Source organism: Pelodiscus sinensis, unplaced genomic scaffold (assembly GCF_049634645.1).
Source record: "Pelodiscus sinensis isolate JC-2024 unplaced genomic scaffold, ASM4963464v1 ctg34, whole genome shotgun sequence".
In the NCBI taxonomy this organism is placed as follows: domain Eukaryota; kingdom Metazoa; phylum Chordata; order Testudines; family Trionychidae; genus Pelodiscus; species Pelodiscus sinensis.
Genome location: NW_027465849.1, coordinates 3041332 through 3064494, shown reverse-complemented (window position 1 = coordinate 3064494; position 23163 = coordinate 3041332). Strand labels below are relative to the sequence as shown.

Below are 23163 nucleotides of genomic sequence, written 5' to 3'. Positions count from 1 at the left end.
CCACCCCCAGGCCTCTTTCTGTACCGCAAAGCACCCACCAGCTCCCAAAACCCCTGTGCCCCCCTGACCCGCCGCCCCTCCCCCGCAGCTGAACTCCTTCGAGCAGCTCTGCATCAACTACACCAACGAGAAGCTGCAGCAGCTCTTCAACCACACCATGTTCGTGCTGGAGCAGGAGGAGTATCAGCGCGAGGGCATCGCCTGGGACTTCATCGACTTCGGCCTCGACCTGCAGCCCTGCATCGACCTCATCGAGCGCCCGGTGCTGTGCCGCGGGGGGCGGGGCCTGTGCCGCGGGGGGCGGAGCTGGGGGCCCTGTGCTGCGGGGGGCAGAGCCTGTGCCGCGGGGGGCGGGGCCTGTGCCATGGGGGCAGAGCTGGGGGCCCTGTGCTGCGGGAGGCGGGGCCGGTGCCGCGGGGGCGGGGCCTGTGCTGCGAGGGCGGAGCTGGGGGCCCTGTGCTGTGGGAGGCGGGGCTTGGGGCCTTGTGCCGGGGGTGGGGGCGGTCCTGGGGGTTCTGTGCCGCAAGGCCAGAGTCAAGGATGAGGGAGGGGCCAGGGGCCCTGTGCCATGGGTGGGTGGGGCTGGGGGCCCTGTGCTATGGGGGGCAGGGGGCTGGGCTGGATGGGGGCCCTGCACCAGGGGGCAGAACTAGGGGCTTGGTAGAGGCAGGCGGCAGAGGTTAGGGGGTGACCGTCCCTTCCCCCCGGCAGGCGAACCCCCCGGGGGTGCTGGCCCTGCTGGACGAGGAGTGCTGGTTCCCTAAAGCCACGGACAAGAGCTTTGTGGAGAAGGTGACCCAGGAGCAGGGGGGGCACCCCAAATTCCAGAAACCCCGCCAGCTGCGCGACAAGGCCGACTTCTGCATCATCCACTACGCCGGCAAGGTGTGTGCGCACGCCCATTTGTGCCCCTGCATCCGTGTGCGTGCGCACGAGTGGTGTGTGCGTGTGCGTGCGCTTGTGGGTGTGCATGTGCCCGTGTGCGTGCGCCCCTGCCATTCCCTGCGCGGTGTGTGCACGACAGACAGGTGCTGCCCTCTAGGGGACTGCTCCTTACCCGCAGCCGGCGGACTCGTTTTCCCATCCTCACCCGACTCGCCACACTGGCCCTGGGCTGGCTCCTTGTTCGGCTGCATGCGCCCGCCCAGAGCCGGCGGGAGAGCCCAGCAGTGCCGGCTGCTCTTCGCTCTGTATCCTGCTCAGCCGATCCCCCCCCCCCCCCCCCGGCTGCGCTTTCACACCCTGCTGGTTGTCCAGCAGCAGGGAGTTCCCCAGGCCGGGCTCACGTTGGGCGCTGGGGTATGACCCGTGGCCCCCCCCCCCAACAGGTGGATTACAAGGCGGACGAGTGGCTGATGAAGAACATGGACCCGCTGAACGACAACGTGGCCACGTTGCTGCACCAGAGCACGGAGCGTTTCACCGCCGAGCTGTGGAAGGATGGTAGGACGGGGCGGGGGCGGATTGGAGGGGTAACACCCCCCCAGAGCCGCTGTCTGCTCCCTCTTTTCCAGCTTCATCCACAGGCCTCCGTGTGCCCCGTCAGGTCCCCCCCACAGCCCTCCCAGCACAGCGCCCCCGTGTGCCCCGGTCCCCCCACTAGCTCCCCTTCAGCCACGCACAGACCCCCTGGCACATGGCTCCATGCACCCCCACACTGGCCCCTTCCCACAAGCCTGCCCAGGCAAAGCACCTCCGTGTACCCCCATCCCCCTGGCCTCTGCCTGCCACTGGAACCCCGGCACCGTGCTCCCCTACCCCCTCACACACACCCCTCACGGTCCCAGCTACTGCGCCCCGCTCACCCCCAGGAATCAGGGGACTCAAAGCAAAGTCCACTGTAAATACGTACGGGGGGGGGGGTTACTAGCACCCCTGACACGCCCCCCCCCCCCGCACTCACTAATTCTCCATCCCCTAGTGCTCTGCTGGACTCGGGGGTGGGGGGCACCCCCCTCTCGTCCTCCTGAGGGGCTGTTGGGATCCCCCCATTAATCTCTCCCACCCAGCGCTGTAACTAACTCTCTCTCACTGTTCTGCTGTGTTCTCTGCCCTTGGGGACCGGCCCCGTCTGTCTGTCTGTCCTTGATCTCTCTGTCTCTCTGTCTAACCTCTCCCCACCCCCCCACCCCCCGCCCTGCCACCGGCATCGGCCTCTCCAGAGATTGGGAACATCCAGAAGGTTTATTTCTTTGACAGCTACGCCGGGGTATCCCCAGGCCAAGGTGAAAGTACGTCCACGCTTCCCTCTGCATCACACCCCAAGCCGCCTTTCACACCCCTAACCGCTGCATCACACCCCTTTAGCCGGACTCCCCCAGGGCTGCTAAGATTGCTGAGTCCTGGGGCACATCCCTGCCTTGCCAGGCTGGCTGAGCCCTGAGGAGGGAGGCAGGGCCCCCCGCCGGTAGCTGCACCCCCTCACCCTCTGCTGGCCTTTTGTGAGGTGGGGTGGGGGGAGGATAAAGGACTGTTCCTACTGACACCCTCTTGGCTCATCCGTCTGCATCCTCCAGCCGTTCGGGGCTCTCCGCCGGGGGGCGGAGGGGTGAGGGGGGCGGGATGCTGGCTGTGCAGGGGGTGGGGCTCTCTGCTGTGCCAGCCCTACCTCTCCCAGTAGGGGGCGCTGTGGGGTGAGGGGGGCGGGATGCTGGCTGTGGGGGTGTGGAGCTCGTTGCTGTCCCAGTCCTACCTCTCCCAGCAGGGGGCGCTGTGGGGTGAGGGGGGCGGGATGCTGGCTGTGGGGGTGGGGCTCGCTGCTGTCCCAGTCCTACCTCTCCCAGCAGGGGGCGCTGTGGGGTGAGGGGGCAGGATTCTGGCTGTGGGGGTGGGGCTCCCTGCTGTCCCAGTCCTACCTCTCCCAGCAGGGGGCGCTGTGGGGGCAGGCCGGGGACTCAGGTGCGGGGGAGGGAGGGGCTCCCGGCTGACTCCGCCCCCTCGCCCGCAGTGGACCGGATCGTGGGCCTGGACCAGGTGAGCGGCATGGGGGACGTGTCGTTCGGTGCCTCCTACAAGACCAAGAAGGGGATGTTCCGCACCGTGGGCCAGCTCTACAAGGAGTCGCTGGCCAAGCTCATGGCCACCCTGCGCAACACCAACCCCAACTTCGTGCGCTGCATCATCCCCAACCACGAGAAGCGGGTGAGCCATCGGGCCCTGGTGCCAGCCGGGCGTGCGAGCAGGCACCCCTAGCGTGAAAGGAAGAGCCAGTTGCCCTGAGCGTGCAAAGCTGTGGGAGTGACATTGTGCAAGGCAGTGGGAATGCCTGTGCGAGAGTGAGTAGGAATGTGCACGCTCGTGCACAGGCTATCGTGCATATGGGGAAATGTGACTGTCCGTGCAACAGCCACTAAGTGTGCAAAACTACACATGTGGGGAAGTGTGCACTGTCATGTAGGAGTGAGGCACATGTGTAAACAGTGCAAGGGCTATTGTTCGTGTAGGGGAGCGTGACTGGCTGTGCAAGAGCAAGTGTGAAGGTGCAAAGCCGTGCCAGGACCATCAAACACGTGCAAAGATTTCTGAATGGCTGTGTGAGTGTGCAGATTGGTGTGTGTGTTGTTCTTGCTGGGAGTGTGACTGGCCATGTGAGAGTGTGTCAGCACACAATTGTGCAGTCGTCATTGTGCATGTGTGGAAAAGTGGAGAGGGCCGTGATCCATGCAGGGCAGTGTGACCTGCTAGACAAGCACTGGGCAAACCTGTGTGTGGTGAGTGAGTGTGCAAAACTGCACCCACAATTGTGCCTATGGGAAAGTGTGAATTACCGTGAAAAGCAAGGGAGTGTGGAAAATTGTGCAAGAGCTTTCACTGTGGGGGTGAGGGTGAATTGCTGTGTGATAGTGAGTGTGAGCGTGTGAAACGGTGCAAATGCCATCAGCTTGTGGGAGGTGTGCGCCGTGGTGAGAGCGAGCAAGCGTGCACGAGGGATGTACAGTCCCAGGTAATCAGTGAACGTTATGTTAACTGGTTAACCGTTCCCATCCAGAGTGCGCACAGATGAGGGTGCTTGTGCATTTGTGGCCCCTAGCTGGGTGTGCACCGCTCCCGTGCGCACACAGGAGTGAAGGAGCACGTGTGTCTGGGAGTCGGTGACAGCCGTGCACGGGGGAGGGGGGTGCATGGGAGCTGGGGTGTGCCTGGGAAGGGCTGGCACCAGCCTGTGGTGGGGGGCGACTGGAAGCAGAAAGGGGCTGGGTTCTCCGATGTGCCAGGCCTGGGCTGCCGCACAAGACACCCCCCCCCCCCCCCGCGCGGCTCTGACGCTCCCTCCCGCAGGCCGGGAAGCTGGAGCCCCACCTGGTGCTGGACCAGCTGCGCTGCAATGGGGTGCTGGAGGGGATCCGCATCTGCCGCCAGGGCTTCCCCAACCGCATCATCTTCCAGGAGTTCCGCCAGAGGTACCCCCCTGCCCCGGTACCCCCCGCCCCGGTACCCCCGCCCTGGGCTCCTGCCCCGGCACCTCTTGCCCCGGGCCTGGCTACCCCAGTTCCCCGTTCTCCGCCCCAGGGATCCATCTACCCTGGCATTCCCCCCACCCACGCCGGGAGCCCGGCTACCCCGGTATCCTCCCTCCCCAATCAGCCCCAGGGCCCGTCTACCCTGTATCCCGCCTCCGTGCTCCCCCGAACTGATCAGCCCCAGGGGCCCCACTACCGTGGTGTCCCACCCCCGGCTGTTCTGGATGGGGTGGGGGGAGGTGCTGAGTGACCTCTGACCTGTGTTCTCTTCCCCCCCCCCCCCCCCCACAGGTACGAGATCCTGACCCCCAACGCCATCCCCAAGGGCTTCATGGATGGGAAACAGGCCTGTGAGCGCATGGTACGGAGGAGGGGGCGGAGCTAGGGGCGGGGCCTGCTCTGGGGCGGGGCTCTGAAAAGCAGACCCCACCCACCTTGGGGTTTAGCCACGGGGAGCAACGTGGACTCCAGATGGGGAAGGAGGGATTCAGTGGGGTGGCCCCCACCCCTCCCCGGTAGGACCCCCCCGACCTTGAGACACCTGCCCCACCACCTGCCCGGGGTGTGTGTCTCCCTCACCCCACCCCCTCAACACCCCACCCTCCCCATCACCATCTGCCCCACCCCTCCACTGTTCCCATAATACCCCCATTCCCATCCCCCACCTCCCTCATCACCATCTGCCCCACCCAACCCCCCAGCCCCCTCCCCCTCATTGCCATTCTCCCCACCCCCAACCAGCGATTCCCTGAGCCACCTCCCCCACCCCCAGCCACTTTCCTCTCCCCACACCTTCCCCCCGAGCCCCCCCCTTCCATCCACCCCCTCAGCCACCTCCCCAGCCCCCGCTCCCCGAGGATGCTGCCCCGCTGGGCGGATGCTGCGAGGGGCCCCCGCCCGGCCTGGGGGGGGTCTGGCTCCCCCTGCTCACCCCGCTCTCACCCTGCCCCAGATCAAGTCCCTGGAGCTGGACGCCAACTTGTACCGCGTCGGCCAGAGCAAGATTTTCTTCCGGGCGGGGGTGCTGGCCCACCTGGAGGAGGAGCGGGACCTCAAGATCACCGACATCATCATCAGCTTCCAGGCCGCCGCCCGCGGGTACCTGGCTCGCAAGTGAGTGCCGGGGGCGTGGGCCGCTCGGGGAAGGCCCCTCCCGGATCCCCACCCGCCCTCGTGCTAACCACTAGCCCCCACTGCCTCCCCTTGCAGAACCAGGGAGAGGACCCAGGAGTCCTTGCTCCCAGACCTCACCTGCTCTAACCACTAGCCCCCGCTGCCCTCCCAGAGTGGGAGAGAGAACCCAGGAGTCCTGGCTCCCCGCCCCCAGGGGGTGGGGTGGAAGTGCGGGGCTCGGGGAATCACTAGTAGGGGGTGTAGGAAGGATGTAGAGGGGTGGGGAGCCCAGGTGTCCTGGCTACCTGCCCCGCTCTAACCACTAGCCCCCACTGCCTCCCCTTGCAGAACCAGGGAGAGGACCCAGGAGTCCTTGCTCCCAGACCCCGCCTGCTCTAACCACTAGCCCCCGCTGCCCTCCCAGAGTGGGAGAGAGAACCCAGGAGTCCTGGCTCCCCGCCCCCAGGGGGTGGGGTGGAAGTGGGGGGCTCAGGGAATCACTAGTAGGGGGTGTAGGAAGGATGTAGAGGGGTGGGGAGCCCAGGTGTCCTGGCTACCTGCCCCGCTCTAACCACTAGCCCCCACTGCCTCCCCTTGCAGAACCAGGGAGAGGACCCAGGAGTCCTTGCTCCCAGACCTCACCTGCTCTAACCACTAGCCCCTACTGCCTCCCCTTGCAGAACCAGGGAGAGGACCCAGGAGTCCTTGCTCCCAGACCCCGCCTGCTCTAACCACTAGCCCCCACTGCCCCCCCTTGCAGAACCAGGGAGAGGACCCAGGAGTCCTTGCTCCCAGACCTCACCTGCTCTAACCACTAGCCCCCGCTGCCCTCCCAGAGTGGGAGAGAGAACCCAGGAGTCGTGGCTCCCCGCCCCCAGGGGGTGGGGTGGAAGTGGGGGGCTCGGGGAATCACTAGTAGGGGGTGTAGGAAGGATGTAGAGGGGTGGGGAGCCCAGGTGTCCTGGCTACCTGCCCCGCTCTAACCACTAGCCCCCACTGCCCCCCCCTTGCAGAACCAGGGAGAGGACCCAGGAGTCCTTGCTCCCAGACCCCGCCTGCTCTAACCACTAGCCCCCGCTGTCCCCGCAGGGCGTTTGTGAAGAAGCAGCAGCAGCTGAGCGCCCTGCGGGTGATGCAGCGGAACTGCGCCGCCTACCTCAAACTGCGCCACTGGCAGTGGTGGCGTCTCTTCACCAAGGTGGGGGCGGGGGCGGGGGCCTGCAGCCTGGAATGGCTGGGGGCGGGGGTGGGGCTGTTGGGGGGGCAGGGGCCCCAGGAATGGGGGGGCAGGGGTGTCAGGTTGGGCAGTGGGGAGCTGGGCTCTAAGGCGGGGATCGGGGTGTGTGTGTGTGGGGGGGGTCTGGAGTCACCCCGCTGCCCCCCCCCGCAGGTGAAGCCGCTGCTGCAGGTGACGCGGCAGGACGAGGTGATGCAGGCCAAGGCTGTGGAGCTGCAGAAGATGCAGGATCAGCACGTGAAAACCCAGATCGAGCTCCGGGAACTGGAGAGCAAATACCAGCAGGTGAGGCCGGGGGGGAGAACAGGGCCCGACTCCTGCCCCCTCCCCACTTCCCTCCCAGAGCCAGGGAGAGAGCCCAGGAATCTGGCTCCCAGCCTCCAGCTGCTCTAGCCAATAGGCTCCGCTCCCCTCCCAGAACTGGACAGAGAACCCAGGAGCCCTGGCTCCCAGCCTCCAGCTGCTCCAACCACTAGGCTCCCCAGCCACTCCCCTCTGGGAGCCGGGGAGTCCTGGCTTCCAGCTCCACCCTGATCTAACCACTAAGTCCCACTCCCCTCCCAGAGCCGGGCACAGAGCCCAGGAATCCTGGCTCCCAGCCTCCGATGCGCTAACCACTAGGCGCCACTCCCCACCTCCTCCCCCTCCCCAGCCAGTAGCCCCCACTCCCCTCGGGGGCCTTGCCCTGGGCCGTGCGGGCGTGGCGCTGACTGGGCGCGTGCCGGCAGCTGGCGGAGGAGAAGGCGATCCTGGCGGAGCAGCTGCAGGCGGAGACGGAGCTGTTCGCCGAGGCGGAGGAGCTGCGGACGCGCGTGGCGGCCCGGAAGCAGGAGCTGGAGGGGATCCTGCAGGAGCTGGAGGGGCGGGTGGAGGAGGAGGAGGAACGCTGCCAGCAGCTGCACAATGACAAGAAGAAGATGCAGCAGCACGTGCAGGTACCCGGGGGCGGGGGCGGGGCCTTGGCCCGAGGGGCACAGCCTAGCTGACGTGGGCCCTGCTGGCATCTCGCCACCTCTCCCAGACCCGGGGGAGGGCACCCTGCTCCCAGCCCTTCCCCCAGCTCTAACCACTAGACCCCACTCCCGCTCCCACGGCCAGGGCCAGAACCCAGGTGTCCTGGCTCCTAGCGCTCCCTCCCTCCACACACACCAGCTCTAACCACTAGACCCCACTCCCGCTCCCAGGGCCAGGGCCAGAACCCAGGTGTCCTGGCTCCTAGCGCTCCCTCCCTCCACACACACCAGCTCTAACCACTAGACCCCACTCCCGCTCCTGCTCCCACTGCCCCCAGCACTAACCTCCCAGAGCTGGGATGGAGAGCGGGGCCCTTTCCTACCCGTGCTGGAGGGTTCTGGGACTGGTGCCCCATTGTGCCCCAGACCCCCTGCGGGTGCCCATGCCCCCAGACCCTACTGGTGGGCTGTCTGAAGGCCCTCAGCCCCTCACCGGCTGCTGCACTCCCCCCCCCCCCCCCCGAGCCCTGCTGCTGGCCACACACGGTGCCCCCCGAACCCTGCCAGTCCCACCCCCCCTGAGCCCCGTGTGGCGCCAGCGCCCCGACCTGCCGCTGCCCCCCAGGACCTGGAGGAGCAGCTGGAGGAGGAGGAGGCGGCGCGGCAGAAGCTGCAGCTGGAGAAGGTGACCACGGAGGCCAAGATGAAGAAGATGGAGGAGGATATGCTGCTGCTGGAAGACCAGAACTCCAAGATGCACAAGGTGAGGGGGACGCCCCCCCCTTCACGCCCCCCTCCCTGGAGGGCTCTGTGCCCCTCTTGCCAGCCCCCGCCCCTGGGGAGAGGGGATCTGTCCATTTTAGCCTCTGCTTGGATTCTGGTTTTACTCCTGATTGGAATGTGTTGGAGCCCAAATCTGAATCGTCAACCAGGCGTGACTCCGGATTTTAGAGTTGGGAGTGGAGTCTGAATCTGGTGTGGGCTCTGGATCTTAATCTCATGCTGGATTGGACTCTGGAGCTAACTCTGGAGCTGAATTTGAATCCAATCGGAGCCTATTCGTTAATTTGGATCTGAATCGGATTTTTTTTAATCCAAATCTACCTGTGAATCCTAATCCAGATGTGAACACAGCTCACGATATTATTCTAGATCTGGATTTTCATCTCACTCCGAGTTTCAATGTTCATTTGACTCTGGGACTGAATGTGAATCCAGACGCCCACTAAATCTGAATCTGAATTTGGATCGGAATCTCACTCCAGATCTGCGTTTTAATCCAAGCCTACCTCTGAATCCTAACCTCAATTTGAATCCAAAGAATTCTCTCACTCTGAATCTGGATTCGGTTTAATGACCCTGTGAACCTGCCTCTTAATGTCACACCGACTCTGACTCTGGATCTGAATTTGACTCCAAACAGACGCTGGATCTTTGTGCAGACCTGGCTCTTAATCTCAGTTTGAATCTGGATCTTGATCCGAATCAGAGTGCACACTTGGATGTTAAACTGCGTTTTAGTCTTAATTTGACTCCTCGTCACGGTTTTGCTCCTAATCTGAATCGTCATCCACAGCTACATCTGATTTAAAACCCAGAACTGGGTCTGAATCCAAATTTGAATGTAAACCTGATTTCCTGACTTGGATTTGGCACTGGGGCTGATCTGAATCAGGACCCAGATCTCAAGCAGGTGCACGGTGCAAAGACAACTCTGAATGCGAATCCAGGCCTGGAGGGGGATTTGACACCTCCCCGCCTGCCCTCTCGTCTGGGTGTGAATCCGGATTAAGCCTCCGGTTCGCAGTCCAGCTCTGAACCCAGACTAGATGGTTCACGTGGCCCTGATGCAGTTTGGGGCCGACCAGACCCCGACAGCGGCTCTGCCGTGTGCTGGGACCCGCTCTCAGGATCGGCGTTTCTGTCTCCCCCCCTCCCGAGTCGGGATCCAGCCCCGGCTTGGCGCTGAACTCGCCTGCCCCCCCTTCCTCTCCTGGAGGGTGCTTGGGGGGAGAGGGTGGGTCCTGGCCCCCGGCGGGTGCTTGGGGGGAGAGGGCAGGTCCCGGCCCCCGGCGGGTGCTTGGGGGGAGAGGGCAGGTCCCGGCCCCCGGCAGGTGCTTGGGGGGAGAGGGCGGGTCCCAGGCCCCCCCCCCACGGCCTCAGCCCCTGCCCGTGCCCCAGGAGCGGAAGCTGATGGAGGAGCGCCTGGCGGAGCTGACCGCGCACTTGGCGGAGGAGGAGGAGAAGGTGAAAAGCCTCTCCAAGCTGCGCAACAAGCACGAGGCCGTCCTCACCGACATGGAGGGTGAGGACCGGGGCTGGCGGGAGACCCCCCCCCCCCTCCGCAGCAGCCCCCGTCTGTGGCACAGGCAGTGGGGGAGGGGAGATGAGCGGTTGGGTCCCCCGGCTGAGCCCTGGGTGGGCCGACTGGGGGGGTGGGTCCCTGGCTGGAAGTTCAGGGGTGGGAGCAGTCCAAGCTGGGGGGGGGGGGGGCCGTGGGGAGATGGGAAGCAGAGGTGGTGGTCCAGGCTCGGGGGGGGGGGGGCTCCCAGGCGGGGAGGGGGCTGTGGGGGGATGGGGAGCAGAGGGGCACTCCCAGAAGGGGAAGGGGCACTCCCAGGCGGGGGAGGAGGCTATGGGGGGATGGGGTGCAGCGGGGTGTTCCCAGGCGGGGGAGGAGGCTGTGGGGGGATGGGGGGCGGAGGGGCGTTCCCAGGCGGGGGAGGAGGCTATGGGGGGATGGGGTGCAGCGGGGCGTTCCCAGGCGGGGGAGGGGCTGTGGGGGGATGGGGGGCGGAGGGGCGTTCCCAGAAGGGGAAGGGGCACTCCCTGGCCGGGGAGGGGGCTGTGGGGGGATGGGGTGCAGCGGGGTGTTCCCATGCGGGGGAGGGGCTGTGGGGGGATGGGGTGCAGCGGGGTGTTCCCAGGCGGGGGAGGGGCTGTGGGGGGATGGGGTGCGGCGGGACCCCCCGCTGACCCCCCCCCCCCCCCGCAGAGCGGCTGAAGCAGGAGGAGAAGGGGCGGCAGGAGCTGGAGAAGCAGAGGCGCCGGCTGGACGGGGAGAGCAGCGACCTGCAGGAGCAGCTGCTGGAGCTACAGCAGCAGCTGGAGGAGCTCCGGGCCCAGCTGGCTCGCAAGGAGGCCGAGCTGCAGGCTGCCCTGGCCAGGTGCCCCCCCAGAACTTCCCCCTCTGAGATCCCCCATTTCCACAGCTTCGTCCGCCCCCACGGCCCCCCCCCCGAGGTGCCCTGTGCCTGGATCCGTGGGCTGCAACCCCAGCGCGCCCCTCCAGGCCCTGCACTCCCCCCCCCCCCCCCCGCCGAGCTCTGTGCACGATCCCCCCGCCCCCCCGTTCTGGGCAGCGTCTGCTCACTGCCGGCTCCCCCTGCTTTGGGGGGTTCGCAGGCAGAATCTTCCCGGCGGGGCTGGGGGGGCCGTGGGCGGGGGGGGGGGGTCTCGCGCTCAGACTTGCTTCCCGCCGGCCGGGACCGTCCTGGCTGGGCCGTGGGCGAGTGACCCGGCTGGTGCCCCTCTGCACCCGCCTCCGTGCACGTGCGCAGCTCAGAGACCCTCCCACCGGGGCGCTGCTAGGGACAGCCGCAGCTTCTGGCTGGGCCCCCGCCATCCCCCCCGGCCCCCTGCTCTAGGGTCCCTGCCCCCTCCCGCACGTACGGGGATTCCCCTGCCCGGTCCCACCCAGCCCCCTCCCTCCTCTGTACATGGGGAATCCCTCCTGTTCCCCCTCCCCCCTCCAAGTCCCCCCCCCCCATTCCACTCCCCCTCCCCCCCAGGTCCTCCCCTAGGGTCCTTCCCTACCCCATGCAGCTGGGCTGCCTGTCTCCTGTGGCCAGGGACCCCCCGCCCTGGTCCTCTAGGGGACCCTCCTGCTAGGTACCTGCTGACAGCCCCCCTGGCACTCCTACAGCCCCCTCCCCCCCCGCTTGTAACTGCTCACTGGCTGCCCCGTGAGGGCAGGGGGGCTGTCAGCAGGAGGGCACTAGACCCTCCCCCCCGGCACTGACCCGCTCTGCCCGCAGGCTGGAGGAGGAGGCAGCCCAGAAGAACCAGGTGCTGAAGGCCCTGCGGGAGCTGCAGGCCCAGCTGGCGGAGCTGCAGGAGGACGTGGAGACGGAGCGGGCGGCCCGGGCCAAGGCGGAGAAGCAGCGGCGGGACCTGGGCGAGGAGCTGGAGGCCCTGAAAACGGAGCTGGAGGACACGCTGGACTCCACCGCCGCCCAGCAGGAGCTACGGTGCGTTCCTGGGCCTGCCCCTCCCCAGAGCCAGCCGCATCTGGACACTCCCCCCAGAGCCGCCTGGGTTCCCAGGCCCGCCCTGCCCCGCCCCAGAGCCAGCCGCATCTGGACACTCCCCCCAGAGCCGCCTGGGTTCCCAGGCCCGCCCTGCCCCGCCCCAGAGCCAGCCACATCTGGACACTCACCCCAGAGCCGCCTGGATCCCAGGCCCGCCCTGCCCCGCCCCAGAGCCAGCCGCCGTCCCTGGTGCCTGGTCCACCTACCCCTGGGCGGGCCGTGTCCCTGTCCACCTCACCCGCCTCACCCCAGAGCCAGCCGCATCCCCCGCGCCTGCCCAGGAGTTGGCCACGTCCTCGTGCGCCTGGCAGGCCGGACCCCAGCTATACCCGTCCCACGCCCCCAGCCTGCCTCCCCTCCTCCCTAGGCCTGTCCCGGCTCGCCCCAGAGCCAGCCGCATGCCCCGGCGCCCGCCACAGAGCCGGCCGTGTCCCTGCGTGCCTGACAACTTCCCCAGCGCTGGCTGGGTCCCCGCCCGCCTGGCCCGTGGCTCACAGCTGCCCCCGCAGGTCGAAGCGGGAGCAGGAGGTGGCGGAGCTGAAGAAGGGGCTGGAGGACGAGGCGAAGGTGCACGAGGCCCAGGTGCTGGAGATGCGCCAGCGCCACGCCCACGCCCTGGAGGAGCTGTCCGAGCAGCTGGAGCAGTCGCGCCGGGTAAGGGGGGCAGGGACGGGCCCCCCCATCTGCCCCCTGCTCCCTCCTACCTGGAGCTCTGTCAGGCTGGGTTTCCCCAGCCTCCCCCCCTTAGCATTGCCCCATTACTGCCTCTCCCACCCCTGCTGGAGGGAGCTCTGTGGGGTCAGCATGGGCAGGGGCTTCCTTGCCTCTGGGAGGGCAGCGGGGGCTAGTGGTTAGAGCAGGGGGCTAGCAGCCAACGCTCCTGGGTTCCCTCTCTGGGACTGGGGCTAGTGGTTAGAGCAGGGGGCTAGCAGCCAATGCTCTGGGAGGGCAGTGGGGGCTAGTGGTTAGAGCAGGGGGCTAGCAGCCAATGCTCTGGGAGGGCAGCGGGGGCTAGTGGTTAGAGCAGGGGGCTAGCAGCCAATGCTCTGGGAGGGCAGCGGGGGCTAGTGGTTAGAGCAGGGGGGCTAGCAGCCAATGCTCTGGGAGGGCAGCGGGGGCTAGTGGTTAGAGCAGGGGGGCTAGCAGCCAATGCTCTGGGAGGGCAGCGGGGGCTAGTGGTTAGAGCAGGGGGCTAGCAGCCAATGCTCTGGGAGGGCAGCGGGGGCTAGTGGTTAGAGCAGGGGGCTAGCAGCCAATGCTCTGGGAGGGCAGCGGGGGCTAGTGGTCAGAGCAGAGGGGCTAGCAGCCAATGCTCCTGGGTTCTCTCTCTGGGAGGGCAGCGGGGGCTAGTGGTTAGAGCAGGGGGCTAGCAGCCAATGCTCTGGGAGGGCAGTGGGGGCTAGTGGTTAGAGCAGGGGGCTAGCAGCCAATGCTCTGGGAGAGCAGCGGGGGCTAGTGGTCAGAGCAGAGGGGCTAGCAGCCAACGCTCCTGGGTTCTCTCTCTGGGAGGGCAGCGGGGGCTAGTGGTTAGAGCAGGGGGCTAGCAGCCAATGCTCTGGGAGGGCAGCGGGGGCTAGTGGTTAGAGTGGGGGCTGGGCGCTGGCTCTGTGTGAGGCGGCTCCCTGCCCGCTCCCTGCAGGTGAGAGGCAGCCTGGAGAAGGCGAAGCAGACGCTGGAGGGGGAGAGGGCGGAGCTGGCGCAGGAGGTGAAGGGGCTGCAGACTGCCCGGCTGGACTCGGAGCAGCGCCGTAAGAAGCTGGAGGGGCAGGTGCAGGAGCTGCAGGTCCGGGCCAGCGAGGCCGAGCGAGCCAAGGCCGAGCTCACCGACCGTGTGGGCAAGATCCAGGTGAGACCCAGGCCCATGGGCCCCTCCCTCTGCCCCCCGATCCCACCCACGGGCCCGTCTACCCCGGTATCCCGCCCCCTCCCTGTGCCCCCCGATCCCACCCACGGGCCCGTCTACCCCGGTATCCCGCCCCCTCCCCTCTGCCCCCCGATCCCACCCACGGGCCCGTCTACCCCGGTATCCCGCCCCCTCCCTGTGCCCCCCCGATCCCACCCACGGGCCCGTCTACCCCGGTATCCCGCCCCCTCCCTCTGCCCCCCGATCCCACCCACGGGCCCGTCTACCCTGGTATCCCGCCCCCTCCCTGTTCCCCCCGATCCCACCCACAGGCCCATCTACCCCGGTATCCCGCCCCCTCCCTCTGCCCCCCGATCCCACCCACGGGCCCTCTACCCCGGTATCCCGCCCCCTCCCTCTGCCCCCCGATCCCACCCACGGGCCCATCTACCCCGGTATCCCGCCCCCTCTCTCTGCCCCCCGATCCCACCCACGGGCCCATCTACCCCGGTATCCCGCCCCCTCTCTCTGCCCCCGATCCCACCCACGGGCCCATCTACCCCGGTATCCCGCCCCCTCCCTGTGCCCGCCGATCCCACCCACGGGCCCATCTACCCCGGTATCCCGCCCCCTCTCTCTGCCCCCCGATCCCACCCACGGGCCCATCTACCCCGGTATCCCGCCCCCTCTCTCTGCCCCCCGATCCCACCCACGGGCCCATCTACCCCGGTATCCCGCCCCCTCTCTCTGCCCCCCGATCCCACCCACGGGCCCATCTACCCCGGTATCCCGCCCCCTCCCTCTGCCCCCCGATCCCACCCACGGGCCCATCTACCCCGGTATCCTGCCCCCTCCCTCTGCCCCATATCCTCCCATGGGCCCATCTACCCCGGTATCCCGCCCCCTCCCTGTGCCCCCCCATCCCACCCACGGGCCCATCTACTTCAGTATGCCACCCCCTCCCTGTACCCCTCCCCCCCCCAATCCCATCCATGGGCCCATCTACCCTGGTATCCTGCCCCCTCCCTGCCCCCAGAACCCCCGATGGGATGGCAGGGGCCACAGGTCGCTGTTGCTGAGTCCCCCCTCCCCGTCTCCCCTGGGCAGAGCGAGCTGGACAGCGTCTCCGGGGCCCTGGGCGCCGTGGAGTCGAAGACGATCAAGCTCACCAAGGAGCTGGCCAGCTCGGAGTCCCACCTGCAGGACGCCCAGGTAGGGCCCCGGGGCATGGGGCTGAGCCCAGCAGGCGCTGGGTGGGGGGGCGGAGATGTGGAGATCCCCTCCCCCTTCCCCTGCAAGGGAGACGGGCGCTGGGCAGTATGCGGTTGTGGCTGGGAGCGGGGGGGATGGAACAGGGCGTCTGATGGTGGGAGTGGGGGAGGTGTAGGAAGGGGGGCGGGGGGCTGGGCGGGCGGGGCCTTGGGTGTTGGGGGTCCAGACTGGGGCTCTGCGGTGCATGGCGTGTTCCTGTCTGGGCTGATCGGCCGGAACTCTGGCCCCGCCTCAGTTTCCCCAAGCTCTGTGGGTTTGGCCCTGCCATCTCACTAGCGCCTCCTGCCCGGAGAGCGCTGCCGTGGGTTCCCCGCGGATCAGCGCTTGGGGGCAGGGGCCGTGGGAAGCCCTTTTCGCTCCGCGTTCGCACCTCGGCACCAGGCTCTTGCAAAGGGCCACGTTGGCTAAAGCGCGTGCGGAAAACCAACGCCCGCCCACAAGGCGCAGAAACAGCATCAGCCCATGGCGGGCTTTCTACCGGCCTCTCGCGGGGCCCTCTTGGCGCGGGGTTTGTCGCACGCCTGCAGCGGCGGCGGCCCGGAAGGGCGGATCTCGCTCCAGTAACGTCCCAGTGGGGCTGCGGCCGAGTTTGGGTGACTGGGGGTCTGGGAGGAGCCTGGGTCACTGCCCTGAGGAGGGCTGCGGGGAGTGTGTGTGTGGGGGGTCAGAACCAGGGTCTGGGGAGACTCTGACCCACGGTGGGTCCCCCTCCAGGAGCTGCTGCAGGAGGAGACGCGGCAGAAGCTGGCGCTGAGCTCGCGGGTGCGGCAGCTGGAGGAGGAGAAGGGGGCCTTGCTGGAGCAGCTGGAGGAGGAGGAAGCCGCGAAGGGCAACCTGAACCGGCAGATCCAGAGCCTGCAGCAGCAGGTGAGCCCAGCCCGGGACCAGAACTCGTGGGGGCGGGGGCAGCATGCATGGTGCTGGCTCAGGGTGCAGTGTGCACTGCAGTGGGAGGAACTGTAGGCGCAGGGCGAGGGACGCAGTGGTGCCGACTGGGTGGTGCCATGGATGCAGAGAGTGGGGCACAGAGGATGCTGTGCGGGTGCAGTGCTCGGGGTGTGGTGGGTGCCAAGTGCTGGCGCAGTGGGCACAGTGTAGAGGGATGCAGTGGGTGCCATGCACTGGTGTGTGTGGAGGATGCAGTGTAGGGGATGCAGTGTGCAGAATGCTGTGAGTGCCAAGCACTGATGCAGTGGGCACAGTGTGGGAGATGCAGTGGGTGTAGTGAGTGCAGCGTGGGGGTGTGCACAGTGGGTGTTGTTGTGGAGGTGCAGTGTGCAGAATGCTGTGAGTGCAGCGTGGGAGATGCAGTGTGCGGGATGCAGTGGGTGTAGTGAGTGCAGCGTGGGGGTGTGCGCAGTGGGTGTGTTGTGGAGGTGCAGTGTGCAGAATGCTGAGAGTGCAGCATGGGGTGTGCAGTGGATGCAGTGTGGGAGATGCAGTGTGCAGAATGCAGTGGGTGTAGTGAGTGCAGCGTGGGGGTGTGTGCAGTGGGTGTGTTGTGGAGGTGCAGTGTGCGGGATGCAGTGGGTGTAGTGAGTGCAGTGTGGGGGTGTGCGCAGTGGGTGGTGTTGTGGAGGTGCAGTGTGCGGGATGCAGTGGGTGTAGTGAGTGCAGTGTGGGGGTGTGCGCAGTGGGTGTGTTGTGGAGGTGCAGTGTGCAGAATGCTGTGAGTGCAGCATGGGGTGTGCAGTGGATGCAGCGTGGGAGATGCAGTGTGCAGAATGCAGTGGTGTAGTGAGTGCAGTGTGGGGGTGTGCGCAGTGGGTGTGTTGTGGAGGTGCAGGTGTGCGGGATGCAGTGGGTGTAGTGAGTGCAGTGTGGGGGTGTGCGCAGTGGGTGTGTTGTGGAGGTGCAGTGTGCAGAATGCAGTGGGTGTAGTGAGTGCAGCGTGGGGGTGTGCGTAGTGGGTGTGTTGTGGAGGTGCAGTGTGCAGAATGCAGTGGGTGTAGTGAGTGCAGCGTGGGGGTGTGCGCAGTGGGTGTGTTGTGGAGGTGCAGTGTGCGGGATGCAGTGGGTGTAGTGAGTGCAGCGTGCGTGGGGGTGTGCGCAGTGGGTGTGTTGTGGAGGTGCAGTGTGCAGAATGCAGTGGGTGTAGTGAGTGCAGCGTGGGGGTGTGCGCAGTGGGTGTATTGTGGAGGTGCAGTGTGCGGGATGCAGTGGGTGTAGTGAGTGCAGCGTGCGTGGGGGTGTGCGCAGTGGGTGTGTTGTGGAGGTGCAGTGTGCGGGATGCAGTGGGTGTAGTGAGTGCAGCGTGCGTGGGGGTGTGCGCAGTGGGTGTGTTGTGGAGGTGCAGTGTGCGGGATGCAGTGGGTGTAGTGAGTGCAGCGTGGGGGTGTGCGCAGTGGGTGTGTTGTGGAGGTGCAGTGTGCGGGATGCAGTGGGTGTAGTGAGTGCAGCGTGGGGGTGTGCGCAGTGGGTGTGTTGTGGAGGTGCAGTGTGCAGAATGCAAAGGGGTGTAGTGAGTGCAGCGTGGGGGTGTGCGCAGTGGGTGTATTGTGGAGGTGCAGTGTGCAGAATGCAGTGGGTGTAGTGAGTGCAGCGTGGGGGTGTGCGCAGTGGGTGTATTGTGGAGGTGCAGTGTGCAGAATGCAGTGGGTGTAGTGAGTGCAGCGTGGGGGTGTGCGCAGTGGGTGTGGTGGAGGTGCAGTGTGCGGGATGCAGTGGGTGTAGTGAGTGCAGCGTGGGGGTGTGCGCAGTGGGTGTGTTGTGGAGGTGCAGTGTGCAGAATGCAGTGGGTGTAGTGAGTGCAGCGTGGGGGTGTGCGCAGTGGGTGTATTGTGAGGTGCAGTGTGCGGAATGCAGTGGGTGTAGTGAGTGCAGCGTGGGGGTGTGCGCAGTGGGGTGTATTGTGGAGGTGCAGTGTGCAGAATGCAGTGGGTGTAGTGAGTGCAGCGTGGGGGTGTGCGCAGTGGGTGTGGTGGAGGTGCAGTGTGCGGGATGCAGTGGGTGTAGTGAGTGCAGCGTGGGGGTGTGCGCAGTGGGTGTGTTGTGGAGGTGCAGTGTGCAGAATGCAGTGGGTGTAGTGAGTGCAGCGTGGGGGTGTGCGCAGTGGGTGTATTGTGGAGGTGCAGTGTGCGGAATGCAGTGGGTGTAGTGAGTGCAGCGTGGGGGTGTGCGCAGTGGGTGTATTGTGGAGGTGCAGTGTGCAGAATGCAGTGGGTGTAGTGAGTGCAGCGTGGGGGTGTGCGCAGTGGGTGTATTGTGGAGGTGCAGTGTGCAGAATGCAGTGGGTGTAGTGAGTGCAGCGTGGGGGTGTGCGCAGTGGGTGTGTTGTGGAGGTGCAGTGTGCGGGATGCAGTGGGTGTAGTGAGTGCAGCGTGGGGGTGTGCGCAGTGGGTGTGTTGTGGAGGTGCAGTGTGCGGGATGCAGTGGGTGTAGTGAGTGCAGCGTGGGGGTGTGCGCAGTGGGTGTATTGTGGAGGTGCAGTGTGCAGAATGCAGTGGGTGTAGTGAGTGCAGCGTGGGGGTGTGCGCAGTGGGTGTGTTGTGGAGGTGCAGTGTGCAGAATGCAGTGGGTGTAGTGAGTGCAGCGTGGGGGTGTGCGCAGTGGGTGTGTTGTGGAGGTGCAGTGTGCGGGATGCAGTGGGTGTAGTGAGTGCAGCGTGGGGGTGTGCGCAGTGGGTGTGTTGTGGAGGTGCAGTGTGCAGAATGCAGTGGGTGTAGTGAGTGCAGCGTGGGGGTGTGCGCAGTGGGTGTGTTGTGGAGGTGCAGTGTGCGGGATGCAGTGGGTGCAGTGAGTGCAGCGTGGGGGTGTGCGCAGTGGGTGTGTTGTGGAGGTGCAGTATGCAGAATGCTGTGAGTGCAGCATGGGGTGTGCAGTGGACGCAGTGTGGGGGACGCAGTGTGGGGGACGCAGTGGTTGCCAAACGGTGGTGCAGTGCACGCAGTGTGGTTGGCATGGTGGATGCCACGTCCCCCCCCCTGCATTGCTGCCTGTATCCCAGTGTCTCTGGGGTGGGGCCGTTGGCTGGCTGGGGCAGGGGGGCCCTGCAGGCTACAGCCGGGCTGACCCCACTGCTGGCAGGTGGTGGAGACCCGGCGGAAGTTGGAGGAGGACGCGGGCGCGGCGGAGGCGCTGGAGGAGGCCCGGCGGCGGGCGGCCCGGGACCTGGAGCTGCTGGGGCAGCGCTGGGAGGAGAAGGCGCAGGCGGCCGACAAGCTGGAGAAGAGCCGGGCCCGGCTGCAGCAGGAGCTGGACGACGCCAGCGTGGAGCTGGACCAGCAGCGCCAGGCCGTGGCCAACCTGGAGCGCCGGCAGAAGAAATTCGACCAGGTGAGGGCGCGGCCCCTGTTCCACCCGCCCCCTGAGCCTCCCCCGGTCCCACCCACGAACCCTCCACTGCTACTGATCCCCCCCCAATCCTACCCTTCCCACCCCCCTCCCACCCCACCGGCCCAGGCCTCCTCCCGGCCCCCTGAGCGCTCTGGCCCTGGCAGATGCTGGCGGAGGAGAAGCTGGTGTCGGCGCGCCACGCGGAGGAGCGGGATCGGGCGGAGGCGGAGGCCCGGGAGAAGGAGACCAAGGTGCTGTCGCTGAGCCGGGCGCTGGAGGAGGCGCTGGAGCTGCGGGAGGAGCTGGATCGGCAGAACAAGCAGCTCCGGGCTGAGCTGGACGACTTGGTCAGCTCCAAGGACGACGTCGGCAAGAACGTAAGGAGCCCGTCCGGACGCCTGGGTTCCCCCCCCCGGCCCGGCCGGGGGACCTGGCCTGGGAGCCAGGACTGCTGGTTCTGGGTGGGGAGTGGGGTCTAGTGCTGCTGTTTGTGCCCAGGAGGGCCGTGGCACAGGGCACGCTGGGGTGGTGCATGCTGGGAGCTGTCATGGGGAGTGCTGGGGTCAGTGGTGCAGTGTTGCCTGCAGAGGGTGCACGCCAGGGGGATGGTAGCACAATGCATGCTGGGAGCCGTGTTCTGGTGCTCACTGGGGGCAGTAGTGCAGCGCACGTTGGAAGCTGTGTCACAGCGCACACTGGGGATGTTGTCATGGTGCGTGCTGGAGTGTGGTGCGGTGTGTGCGGAGGGGTGTGGTGCACACCCAGGACGATGGGGCGGTGCACATTGGGGATGATGGTGTGTTGCGTGCCAGGGAAGGTGGTGCGGTGCATACTGGGGATGGTTGCGTGGTGGGTGCCAGGGGGTACGGCACACGCCGGGGACGGTGGTGTGGCGGGTGCCGGGGGGGTACGGCGCACACTGGGGACAGTGGTGCGGTGCGTGCCGGGGATGGTGGTGCGGTGCGTACTGGGGATGGTGGCGTGGTGGGTGCCAGGGGGTACGGCGCACGCCGGGGACGGTGGTGCAGCGGGTGCCGGGGGAGTATGGCGCGCATTGGGGATGGCGGTGCGGTGCGTGCCGGGGGAGTACGGCGCACACTGGGGATGGCGGTGCGGTGCCCGCTGCGGGGTATGGGTGGCACGGTGCGTGCCGGGGGCGGTGCCCGCCGCGGGGTATGGTGGCACGGTGCGTGCCGGGGGGCGGTGCCCGCCGCGGGGTATGGTGGCACGGTGCGTGCCGGGGGCGGTGCCTGCCGCGGGTGATGGCCCGGTGCACACTGGGAGCCCGGTCTGCGCTCTGCCGCAGGTGCACGAGCTGGAGCGGTCCAAGCGGGCGCTGGAGCAGCAGACGCAGGAGATGCGGGCGCAGCTGGAGGAGCTGGAGGACGAGCTGCAGGGCGCGGAGGACGGGAAGCTGCGGCTGGAGGTGACCCTGCAGGCCCTGAGGCGCAGCACGAGCGGGAGCTGCAGAGCCGCGACGACGCCAGCGACGACAAGAAGAAGCTGCTGGCCAAGCAGGTGGGGGCGCTGGGCCAGTCGGGAGGGGGGGGCACAGGTTGGGAGCAGGGGATGGGGGTGGGGGCCATGGGCCTGGCCATGAGACTCCCCCTCCCCTGTCGCCCCAGGTGCGGGACCTGGAGCAGGAGCTGGACGGGGAGCGGAAGCAGCGGGCGCAGGTGGCGGCGGCGCGGAAGAAGCTGGAGCTGGACCTGCAGGAGGTGCTGGGGCAGATCGACTCCGCCAACAAGGGGCGGGACGAGGCCATCAAGCAGCTCCGCAAACTGCAGGTAGGGGGAGGGGCTTTGGGCCAGGGGGAGGGGCTTGTGTGGCTGGGGGCGGAGTGTTGGTCATCCAGCTGGGCCACAGGGAAAGCCAGAAGGGGAGCAGTGCATGCTGGGAGCTGGAGTATCCCCGTTTTTCCTCTTCCGGCGCCGCAGGAGCATTGTGTCTGGGTGCTTCGGGGAGGGGCTTACCCTGCGTTGTGGGGCCCTGGCGTCCGGGCGGGGGGAGGGGGTGCGAGGTCTCGCCCTTGCTCACAGCCCGACCCCCCCCGCAGGTCCAGATGAAGGAGCTGTGGCGGGAGGTGGAGGAGTCCCGCACGTCCCGCGAGGAGATCTTCATCCAGTCCAGGGAGAACGAGAAGAAGCTGAAAAGCTTGGAGGCGGAGCTACTGCAGCTGCAGGAGGTAAGGGGGCGGAGCAACGTCATGTGGGGCAGGGCTACTGCAGTTGCAGGAGGTAAGGGGGCAGAGCGACGTCATTTGGGGCGGGGCTACTGCAGCTGCAAGAGGTAAGGGGGCGGAGCGACATCATGTGGGGCGGGGCTACTGGAGCTGCAGAAGGTGAGGGGGCGGAGCGACGTCATGTGGGGCAGGGCTACTGCAGCTGCAGGAGGTAAGGGGGCAGAGCAACGTCATTTGGGGCGGGGCTACTGCAGTTGCAGGAGGTAAGGGGCGGAGCGACGTCATGTGGGGCGGGGCTACTGCAGCTGCAGGAGGTAAGGGGGCGGAGCGATGTCATGTGGGGCGGGGCTACTTCAGCTGCAGGAGGTGAGGGGGCGGAGCAACGTCATGTGGGGCGGGGCTACTGAGGTGAGTGGCTGTAATATAGGAGGTTTCTGGAGGCCAAACCAGGGTGAACTGGAGAGGGTCAAATGGCTCTGAGACAGGACTCCGTACAGCCCACGGGGGGGGGGGGGGGGGACGACTCAGGCGCACAGAGCACGTCTGGTCCCCACCCTGGCCAGCCAGAAGTCACACGCAGTCCCCTAGACACGCCCCCTCCCCCTTCCACAGCCAGCCCCCCCCCCCCCCCCCACACACACACTTGGGAGAGGTGCTGAAAACCCAGCTCCCAACAGGTTCCCAAAGGGCCAGTCCCAGTCCTGGGTCAATTCACGCCTCAGCTCTGACCCCAAAGCGCGGCGCCAGTCGATCCTTCACCATCGAACAGCTCAAGGGCTAAAGGAAGGAGGGAGAGGGATGGATAAGGAAGGAAGGAGGGAGGGGGAGGGAGGAGAGGGATGGATAATGGAGAAGGAGAATGATGGATAAGGAAGGAGGGAAGGAAGGAGAGGGATGGAGAAGGAAGGAGGGAGGGAGGGGAGGGAGGAGAGGGATGGAGAAGGAAGGAAGGAGGGAAGGAAGGAGGGAGGGAGGGGAGGAAGGAGAGGGATGGAGAAGGAAGGAGAGAGGGGAGGAAGGAGAGGGATGGAGAAGGAAGGAAGGAGGGCGGGGAGGGAGGAGAGGGATGGAGAAGGAAGGAAGGAGGGAGGGAGGAGGGAGAGGGATGGAGAAGGAAGGAGGGAGGGAGGGAGGGAGGAAGGAGAGGGATGGAGAAGGAGGGAAGGAGGGAGGGGAGGAAGGAGAGGGATGGAGAAGGAGGGAAGGAGGGAGGGGAGGGAGGAGAGGGATGGAGACGGAAGGAGGGAGGGAGGCGAGGGAGAGAGGGATGGAGAAGGAAGGAAGGAGGGAGGGAGGAAGGAGAGGGATGGAGAAGGAGGGAAGGAGGGAGGGGAGGAAGGAGAGGGATGGAGAAGGAAGGAGGGAGGGGAGGAAGGAGAGGGATGGAGAAGGAAGGAGGGCGGGGAGGAGGGAGGAGAGGGATGGAGGAGGAAGGAGGGAGGGGAGGAAGGAGAAGGATGGAGAAGGAAGGAGGGAGGGGAGAAGGAGAGGGATGGAGAAGGAAGGAGGGCTGGGAGG

The 23163-nt window shown here is 66.7% G+C and overlaps 1 protein-coding gene across 6 annotated transcripts in view; it reads left to right on the top strand.

Annotated features, from left to right (window-relative positions):
- The window catches only part of LOC102447805 (myosin-10-like), a 51986-nt gene that overhangs the window by 17944 nt on the left and 10879 nt on the right, over positions 1 to 23163 (top strand). For 5 of the 6 annotated variants that reach the window (XM_075915162.1, XM_075915163.1, XM_075915164.1 and 2 more), the window contains 23 exons: positions 89 to 262; positions 712 to 885; positions 1329 to 1443; positions 2948 to 3141; positions 4279 to 4400; positions 4752 to 4821; positions 5413 to 5573; positions 6663 to 6771; positions 6964 to 7095; positions 7539 to 7745; positions 8389 to 8526; positions 9945 to 10068; positions 10759 to 10930; positions 11801 to 12013; positions 12583 to 12727; positions 13713 to 13919; positions 15024 to 15128; positions 15903 to 16055; positions 19215 to 19463; positions 19628 to 19840; positions 20770 to 20981; positions 21089 to 21250; positions 21520 to 21669. In XM_075915162.1, the coding sequence (XP_075771277.1) occupies positions 89 to 262; positions 712 to 885; positions 1329 to 1443; positions 2948 to 3141; positions 4279 to 4400; positions 4752 to 4821; positions 5413 to 5573; positions 6663 to 6771; positions 6964 to 7095; positions 7539 to 7745; positions 8389 to 8526; positions 9945 to 10068; positions 10759 to 10930; positions 11801 to 12013; positions 12583 to 12727; positions 13713 to 13919; positions 15024 to 15128; positions 15903 to 16055; positions 19215 to 19463; positions 19628 to 19840; positions 20770 to 20981; positions 21089 to 21250; positions 21520 to 21529 (3561 nt within the window). In that variant the 3' untranslated portion in view covers positions 21530 to 21669. Of the gene's footprint in view, positions 1 to 88; positions 263 to 711; positions 886 to 1328; positions 1444 to 2947; positions 3142 to 4278; positions 4401 to 4751; positions 4822 to 5412; positions 5574 to 6662; positions 6772 to 6963; positions 7096 to 7538; positions 7746 to 8388; positions 8527 to 9944; positions 10069 to 10758; positions 10931 to 11800; positions 12014 to 12582; positions 12728 to 13712; positions 13920 to 15023; positions 15129 to 15902; positions 16056 to 19214; positions 19464 to 19627; positions 19841 to 20769; positions 20982 to 21088; positions 21251 to 21519; positions 21670 to 23163 lie in introns of those variants that run through there. The other variant, XM_075915166.1, reaches the window with a different exon arrangement.